Here is a 10,181-nt window from a genome sequence, read left to right as displayed (position 1 = left end):
CATCGAATGTTCATTTATGTTGTAGTGAGTGACCATATGGTTACTTTTAAAAGTTTAGGGATCAAATTATTATCTTTATGAAAATTTAGGGACTAATATAGATTTTTAACCAAAAAAAACATGGTTAGCTATTTTTTAAAGATGCCCGTTAAGTTTAGATTTAACTCAATGATTAACAAATTCTGTAATTGTTAGATAAAGGCATGTTGAGAATCCTACTTTTCATTCAATGTCAACCGGGTTTTAATATAGAATATCATGCTTATCTAAATGCAAGGCTAAGCTTGAAGAAGGTGAAAGAAGCAAGTAATTAAAAAGGGAAGAAACATAGAATACAACATAAATGTAGGGACAGGTCTGATTAGGCGCTAGGAAATGCTGAGATAGCAGAGAAAATGGTTTGAAGAATGGTGAGAAGAATGAGTAAGGACGCAGCAAAAAGGGAGATAAAGGCCCATGGCGTATTGAAATAGTTATGTTTTAGTGAAGCTTTCGCCTTGTTCCACCTTCCATTGCAATGATCACATAAATCTTTGATGATAGGGTCGAAGTGAGAAGATCTCGGGGCTGTGATAAATTTACAGAGATTGTTAAATAGATCTGAAACTTCTTTATCACTACCGCCAATCTGGTTGATTATGACTCCGGCCTCCACAAGTAAACGCACATCTTTCTCTGTACTTATCAAATCATCCATAAATAACACATATTGGATTACATACTTGTTCTTCTTTCCTGCGGAGATTTGCTCAAATGCTACCATGTTTCGTAACATAAGTTCAAATTCATCGTAAATATGTAAAGGTGGGATTTCCAAAACCCCATTTTTGAAGGTTATGTTGGTTACATATTTGGCGTTTTCGGCCTTCTTGATGGTGACACCAGCCTCGCAAAGCTCAGTTATCGATGGAGGAATCCATCTATGTTCCTCGCCATTTTTGAATCCATGATGCTTGTTTTGCATATCATCAAGGGGCAAAGGGACAAAATAGAAACTTAAGAGATCAACCAAATGCTTTGGTTCTTTATACAAATCAATCTCATATTTACGCACCAACCGAAACTTAAGAGCCTTGTGTGTAAGATCTCCAAAGGAGAAGATTATCATGGGGACATCATGTTTTGGTATCAGGTTAAACAAATTCCGAAGAAGAAAGAAAGGAACTTGATTTTCCAGCTTTATCAAATCATAAAGTATATGCAAGTCTATTCCTTGGTAGAATGAAATATCTACGTTGTCTTGAATTTGAAAGAACTTACAATCTGGATGGTCGCAGTCAAATTTTAGTATCAGAAACTCCACTACGAAACAAGCATCCACAAGCATCATCATAACAAACTCATCAATATCCATCATGTTTGTGGGAGTTGCATAGCAATTGCGAGCTTTTTTCACCCAATGATGAGCTTTTTCCACAAGGATATTCACTGCTCCAGTTTTTAAGAGGTCCTCCATTGATTCAATCTTGTTGTTGTTGATACGACGTAGGAAGTTAATAAAACCTTGAAGCTTATATGGTTCATTGGCGATCAAATCTTTATGAGTACCACAGTGAATAGGGCCGATAGAAATGAGTTGAGGGGTATAGGCTTTACGATTAACCTCGCATAGCTCTTTGGAAATTCGATAGATGCTGCATTTTGCATTAACTTGAGGTAGTTGTTCCAACATTTTTTCAATACATATCACAACATTACCGCAAAGCCTTTGATCAGCCTCACTAATTTCTCCCACTCTACTGTGAGTTATGTCGTTTGCTTCTTGCTTTTCAATCTCACTCATTTCCATATTCAAACCCACCCACGTTTTCAAGTTTCCTTCAACCAAGAGCCATGCATATATATTTTAAAAACCAACTAAATAATAAATAAACAGAGGAATGATTCAACTTTCAAACACAACTTGCTAGTAAATTAGGGTCTCGTTGCTTTTTAGACACCATTCAGTAATCACTTCATTTTTTGTTTTTGTTTTTTTGAAAATTAAGTTTAAGAACACCTTTTTCACCTCTAAATCTCTTGCTTTGATATCTAACTTTTTACCCATGTTTTCAAAAACCAAGTCAAAATTTGAAAACTAAAAGAAAGTAATTTTTAAAAAGTTTATTTTTGTTTTGAGTTAGTAGTGTTTTCATTAGATGGGTTGATTGTATAGCTAAATTTAAACCGAAAACGGGTAAAATGAATTGATGTCAAATAATGTTGATATCAAAATTTTAATTTTGCAAATATATCGAATATAATCAATACTAACACAGGGGTTGATTGTAACCAATAACAAACTACAAAAGCTAGCTAATGGATCGAATCAGAAATTTAAAGATGTAATTATTACAAATCACATAGTTTTTAGTTTTCGAGAGATACATGATTGATCAAATTAACAATAAATTAGCTAAGAATTCAACATGGTCCCTTAAAAAGAAATCATCTAAGAAAAAGAGAAGGAAGAAATAAAGATGTACCTTGTGTCTAAATTGATGGAAGAAGATGTTGGTAGTAAATGAAAATGAGGGATGAAATGAAGAGACAGTTAAGGAAAGAAAAATGGGGAGAGTATATGAACTGAAAGAAAAATAAAAAATAAAAAATAAAAAGTCAAAGCTTTTGTAACCCAATTATTTTCCAGCCACTTTGAATTTATATAGAATGTCGGCAAGTTATTGTAATTGTCATATTGTTGAACAATCATACACTTCACATTGTAGACTTTTTGAGGTCAACAAATCTATGCTAGTGTAAGGGTAAAATTGTCACTTCACATCTTTTGTTTGTAAAAAGAAAGAAAAATATTTAGGTGCATCTCGGGCAGTATCTAGCTTTGTGCATCCTATCAAATTGTCTCATCATAATTTATCATGTGGAAAATTTTATTTATTTTCTTTTTTTATAATATTTTAATCTTTTTTAGATGTGAGTGATAAGAAGGGATGTACAAAAATAGATGTACCTTGGAATGTACCCAAGTATTACCTAAAAAGAAAAACTAAGGGTTTATTTGGTAGGAAACTCAGACTATGTTTCATGTTTTTAAATTCACTTAATTTAGCGAATACACGTTTGGTTAGCAATTTGGATTTTGCCTTCAAAATCTATTTTTTGATTATGTGATTCAAATAATGCAAATTCTAAAAGCAATTTTTTTTTGTATGTTTTCGATGTATCCAAATATTGAAAATTTAAAAATGTAGAGTTAGAAACTCAATTATATTTTTAGAAGATAAAATCAATTATTTTTGTTAAATTAAAATATGTAATATATTATATATTATATGATATGTTACAAAACAATAATTATACAAAAATTTTAACATAAAACAAGTCATAAATTAATTAATAATAGTTTATATTCAATCTATTATTTATTAGTAAATATAATTACCTTTAAAATTTATAAATATATTTCAAACTCATTTTGAAATACTGTTTAAATTGGCATTTAATTTTTTAATCTACTACCAAACACATTTATGTATGTATGAAGTACAACTATTTTTTCTTTGAAGATCTTATTTTCAAAATCTTGTTTTCGAATGATCTACCAAACTGGCACGACATTAAGATTTTGAGGAAGAGTAATATGTGTTGAGATTCCTACATTGAAAAAATAGAGAGACTTTATAATGTTTATAAGATAGATGAATTACTCTTCAAATTACCATTTATAGTTATTTTGATATGAAAACCTCATGATGTCTAATATGGTATTTCAGTGTATTAAGACTATCTCCTAGCATTTGGACATAAGACCCACTTGAACATCTCATAGTATTTGGTATATATTAAGTTGTTATTTTTTAAATTCTTTTTTTTTTTTTTTTTTGGAGAGGTAGTTGGTAAATAATTGGAAATAACAGCAAGAATAAAACTTGAATCAGTAATTACACGAAAAAGAGGAAATTCAAAAGTTGCCAAGGATAAAACTGTTTTTCTAGTTAAAAGAGTTGTTGAAAATATGCGTGTAGGCTCGGAGATTTCTAAATAGGTCAACCTTTCGAACTACTGTTAAATTTATGACTTACTTTAAATTCAATTTCTGTTTCCATCCCTTTTGTGTAATGAGTTTATGAAAGTGGAAAAAAAAAAAAAAAAAAAAAACAAATGTGGCTTTTTGGAGGAGCTACACACCCAACATAAGCCAACATTTTTTTTTTGCGACCTTCTATTTTAGAGGTGGGAAGAATAAGATAGATGATCTACTCCTATTACCAATTGATTTTGAGATGGAATTTCATACTATCAAATAAGAGAAGCGAAGAAAACGAAGCACGATGGAGAGAGAGAGACCGTGTTTTGTTGAAAAATAATTATTTGGACAAAAACATGAAAGAAATAAATAAATGGATAAAAGAGAACTTGGAAATGGGGAGTTTGACCATTGAATAATGTAAAAAGAATATTAATAGAAGAATAATGGTGTTATGGATTCTTACATACTTTTAGATGGATTATTAAACGGTCAATTTGGAATTTTAGGTTGGATTAATGTTTGTGATCGGCAGTATAATAACTCCATGAGTGGTTATTTTACTCGAAACATTTTTGTTATTAGTTAAATATTTTGGAGTTTCATGAAATTTACGATTATGAATGATTTGGAAAACTACTGTGAGAGGTTTATTTCACAAGATTTAGTATATGTTTGAATTGCATAGTGTTTAAACAATGAAGTAAATCATGTTTTCAATTATCATCTATATGGGAATAATTATTTCCTAAATATTTGTTATTTGCTAAATATTGCGAGATTTTATGAGAATTGTGTTTATGAAAAGTTTCCTACATAAGATGAATCTTAGAAGGATGTCACATATATTTATGTGTGTTTCTGATGAATGTTTTGAGAATTACGAGAAATGTTCCATGTTTAATAAACAATTGAATAACGTAAGGAAGTGTTTATTGTACGTTAACAATATTATCTACGATGTTATAAAATTCCATAGAACAATTACCAAAAGTAATAAGCATATACATGAACACCATAGATTGGTAATCCGGTTCAGTATAAACCACTTACGTTTGGGGGATAGTGTGCCCAGGAAAAATAACTTCACTAATAAGTAACTACAACGTAATACTTATTTGTAATAGTTACACAATTACAGTGACTCCCGAATAGCTCTATCACTCAACCAATCACCTAAGCTCCCCCCAGGTGTAAAACTCACTCTTATGTAACTTAGGCTCCCGCTAAGAAAGAAACTCTCTCTCTACAAGACTCGACCTCCTCCCAATCATGAGACTCCTCACTTGAATCGTATCTTTCCGTCTACGAACAAAGTCCCCTTTGCTCGATTAGCTTAGACTCCCCCTAAACTTGAGAAGCAATTTAACTCTTTCTCCTTCCTACAATTGCGATTGAACACTCATCACAGTATAGTAGGATATTACTCTTAGAAAAACAAAACAAACAATCCAAGTCAAAGGACTAAAAGTTCTTTAAATATGCACAACAGATACATGGAGGAGCAACCCTAACTTCCAAAGGCACACACAAAAAAAGAGAAGAGATTGAAAAATTATACTATAGAAAGAAAAAGTCGAAAAGGAAAGTATTTTGCAGAATCAACAATTCTTGAGAACATCCATTTGCCAAAAAACCACCAATGCAGAACCATTTCAAATAATATCTGTGGCACTTAAACAAATATTTCTAACCACATAATTGTAAGGATCAAAGTCTAACGTAGCAGAAGAAACAGGACCATTACTTGTTATTAAATTAGGAAATATAAAATACCAATACATCGAAAAAAGCTAGAAAATTACATAAACTAAAAGTTAAATGCAACCTACTGTATTATTCATAGGTTAAGCATGCTATAGGAAAAAATATATAGAGAAAGAAAACGTTACTTACTTTCGTTTGAAGACTCGAATGAAATCGCCAATTCTCCAATTGAGATTGAAGTTACGAACACCACAAAAAAGTAACCTTCCTAACTTTTGAGCATTGAAGTACAGTTTGTGAGAACCAAATGAATATGAGAAGAGAAGGAGGAGAAAAAATTCTACAGAACCTTTCTATAAAAGTAATACCAAAAACGTATCTTTTCTCCCATTTTTGCAGGTCTTTCAACCAATGGAGAAAGTGGAAGAGAGATTATACGTGGGATAGCCCATGTTTCAAATAGTTCTCCTACGTGGGAGTTATCTGATTAATTAATTTAACTAATGATTGTTGATGTTAACAATCAACAAACGGAAGTAATTATGATCTTAAGCACTCTAATTCCATCAATTTTGGAAAAAAAAAGGCAAGCATGTTCATAATAAGAAATAGGGTTTCAAAAAATTTACCTTTGAAGAACTCTTCAAATCTTCAAATTCCAGCTTGAATCTTCACTGCAAAGTCTTGCATACCACCACTTGATCTTCCCTACTATTTTCTAGGACCTTAGATTGATTGTGAGATCCAAATGAGTAGAAATTCAAAGGAATTTTGGAGAAGTTTACTGGTTTTGGTGTCCAATAGTTGAAGAACCATTCTTCAACAAATTGTGAGAAAAAACAGCCATGCAAGTGTAATTTTTAAGCTGAATTGAATTTGATTTTTATCAAATTCAGCATGCCACACAATTGCACTGAAATTTGACAGCATAACTTGAGAATTTTGGTGGAATATAGGTGTTCAAAGTGAGAAAAACCCATTAAACATGTTTTTCCAATTTTAAATTGAAATCCAATTGTCTCAAATTTTAATTTAAAATTTCAAAATTAAATTAAAACAAAAATTGATTTTATTTTTTGAATTTTCATAAAATTCAAATTTTCAATTTAAAAAACAATTATTTAAATAATTAATTAAATAATTTAATATCCAATATTAAATTATTACACCACTGATTCCACAATCATGAATTCCTAATCATGTAATTAATTTTTAAATCATACTTAAATGTTACCTAATCCTTCAATTTTATTTAATTCGATAATTAAACATTTAACTGCATTATATATAATTACCGATTCCCTTAATTCAAATTTGAATATTTCAAATTCTCTCATCAACTTCTAAGGTTTTGTCCGTTTGTGAGCTAGTAGGGGTTGGGATTGGTGTCCTAATTCTCTCGGAGTCTCGTTGTTTGTAATTATACACATTGTTTTATGAATAAAATAATTGTTATTTCATTTTGGCATTTACTCATATCCAATAAACAAAACTCCATGGTTAATGTATATGAGCTATATAGGTAGATCATGTCTTAAGTGATAACCTAAATAAGTCTGTAGTATAAGGATTAAGGTGGGATACCTGATCCTGGTGACACTACGGATATGGCCCACTTTGTAGAGGTTTGTAAGTGTTGTAAACTACTACATATGGTAGATCCTGACCATTCATGTGGAGACATGCGTGCGAGGGTGTCCTATACAAAGAGTTTGTATAAGACCGAACCACGAGATGACTAGACTCTGTATATAACGCTGTTCATACTGGAGACTTACATCTTACCTAAAAGACCATAGGTAACACGACCTCAATCCTGAGTGTTTTAGGAACTCCTGCCTTTGAGGGCAGTCCTTTGATTAGTATGGGTGAGAGTGGCCAGATTGCCAACTCAACATGCCTACCTTTTTGGGGACTTATTTGATATGGGAGCTAGGAACTCACTTACATAAGATGTAATTCACTCCTTCCCCGAAGCAGGGTTAAGTAGATAGATTGCTCGCTTAAGGGCTGATTCTTAGGTTTAAACATAGTGGCCACAGCTTCTCTTTGGAAGAGAGGACTCAGTTATAGTAGGACTATGACTTATGTTCATTAGAGGATTCAGTGGTACTTAAGGAGTTAGATGTAACTACAGGGGCATAACGGTTATTGGCCGAGCTGTACTTACGAGTGATCTGTGAAGGGTTGTCACACTGTTGATTGGTTAAGATGGACACATAATATATTTGTGGTAAAGACAGTTCAGCTATCGGTCTTTAGTGAAGTGTCTGGTAATTAACGGATGGTAGATCCCATGACTAACGAGTTTAGTCAGTTATTCACGTACGATTGGAGCTTCGAGTTATAGGTCCATAAGGTCCCTTTGGTAGCTCAATAGATTCAAGTTGATGATCAGTTCTTGGTGTTGATTTGAAATGTTCAAATTGACAAGAGGTAATTCGATCATATATGATATGATCGGTATGGTGTATGAGATACATCAAGTGGAGGATTAATGTAAATGAGATTTACATTAAGTGCCATGGAATAGAAAAAGAGCTATAGTTTATATGTTCATGAGATGAAATATTAAAACTATAGGTTATAAATATATTATAGTAAGTTAGTTATCATTTAAGTTTATAATAATATTAATTATTGGATAATTATCTCTTTTTCTCTAATAACCAATTGAGTGGGAAGTTATTGGTGGTTTCATGGTAAATGTGAGATAAAAGAAAAAGTGTTTTCCTAATTTTAGTAAAATTTACAAAATTGTAATTTTGAGATTTCCAATCTCAGAAAATTCTCATGGAGAAGTTGTCAAGTAAATAAGATTTACTAAGCGATAGCTTGGAGTTAGCTAAACGATCGTAGAGTGTTCTTACACGATAGACACTCAGCTAGACGATGAGCTAAACGATCGCATAGCTTTTGCTAGACGATCGCATAGCTTTTCCTAAACGATTGGGTATCGACCTATACGTTAGGTTATTCCATCTCCCACTTGCTCAATCGTTTACACGATTGTAGTTTCTTTAGTTTTCTGCCTCAAACCAAGTTCACAATGAGCCCACCCACTGGATTCTCACACCGAGAATACTAAGGTAACTTTCTTGATGGTGTCATACTCAACTCGACACTGTCGAGGTTCTGTGGAGGCCGTTCGCGGTATTCATGGTGTTCGTGACCTTGGCGATCGCTTAGTTCGAGTGCGCAGTGTTCGTGAAGTGTAGCGGTCGTGTTGAACGAACATTCGTATGTTGCTGTGTAGCTGTAATCGAGCATTCGTGATCAAGGAACTTGAAGATGAGTCTGCAAAGGTTTGTTGATTCTTCCCTTGATCTGTAGTAAAGCATGTTGTAATTTCTATTTTATGCATAACCGTTTGTTTCTGTTTGTGATTGTAATTGTAAAGTTCATATACGATTGTAATTTGGAAAGATCCTTCCGCTGCTCATGGAAATCCTCGTGTCCGATTTTCTTCAGTAGGGGGACCTAATGAACCTACAGATCATGGGCTCCAAGGATCTGAGATTAATTAACTAAGCTCTTTAAGTCGAATTAATCAACATTTGTTAACTATTGGGTCACTCCACTAAAACTCAGTAGTTGAATCCCCTCACTTTAGATATATTTATGTTCACTTGATTTAACCATAATCAGTAAGTCAACCCTTCATAGGTTGTTCATAATAACGGTTTGGTCAAAAGTTGTTTTACTCCCGAAATTACATTTTGTTCCATAAGTCTCACTGATCCTCTAATGAACAATTAGTTTGTGATCCAATCACCAAACCGAGTCTCTATCAAGCCAATGAGAGGGTAAGGCCCCTTGTTCAAGATCCAAAGTCAGTACTTAAGAGAACAACCTATTTACTATCCCTAAAAACGGGTAGGAGTGAGTTCTGTCTTACACTCTATGTCCGCAACTATCTACTCGATCTTACCCTTGAAATAGGGTACTTATTGAGCCGATGCTTTTAAGTCAACCCTCACCCATACAAATCTAAAGATAATCTCGAATAAATAGGAGTTCATAGTTAGCTCAGGATTAAGCTCAAGTTACCTAGGTCATCGCTTTGAAATAATCAGTCTTAAACAGTAAACAACGTTATAAAGTAAGAGTGACTTATTTTTTTTGTTCGATCTTACACAAACTCTTTCCAGAGGACCCCCCACTTGCATGTCTCCACATAAACGAATTAGGATCACATCGTTTGTACTAAATACAAAGTAGGTTGCATCTAATAGTGTCCCCAAAATAAGGTACCCAACCTTATCCTTATACTATAGACCGTTTTGGCTACCTACTCGAACTTGATCCATTCTTATGTCTCCATATAAAGTTTTAGTACTCATGTAATAGCAATGGATCTTAGTTTATTGGATTTAGTTTTTACAAGTGCAATTTACATATTTAATAACAGTTTTATTGAATAAATCTTAATAATATCTTTATTGTAAATAGAATATGTTTAATTTTACAAACTACGAGTTTTAGGACATACAACTCAATAATGATT

General features: G+C 32.6%; 1 protein-coding gene across 1 annotated transcript; it reads right to left on the bottom strand.

Moving 5' to 3' along the window:
- Window positions 1–204: 204 nt before the first annotated feature.
- LOC120080256 (UPF0481 protein At3g47200-like) lies at window positions 205–2,597 on the bottom strand. Its single transcript, XM_039034872.2, has 2 exons — window positions 2,466–2,597; window positions 205–1,818 (listed from the first exon to the last, which is right to left on the bottom strand). The coding sequence occupies exon 2, from the start codon at window positions 1,787–1,789 to the stop codon at window positions 362–364; it is 1,428 nt and encodes a 475-aa protein (XP_038890800.1). The 5' UTR covers window positions 1,790–1,818; window positions 2,466–2,597; the 3' UTR covers window positions 205–361.
- Window positions 2,598–10,181: the final 7,584 nt, after the last annotated feature.

Source organism: Benincasa hispida, chromosome 6, assembly GCF_027475165.1.
Source record: "Benincasa hispida cultivar pf3 chromosome 6, pf3_genome.v1.1, whole genome shotgun sequence".
In the NCBI taxonomy this organism is placed as follows: domain Eukaryota; kingdom Viridiplantae; phylum Streptophyta; class Magnoliopsida; order Cucurbitales; family Cucurbitaceae; genus Benincasa; species Benincasa hispida.
This window is presented reverse-complemented; position numbering and strand designations above follow the sequence as displayed.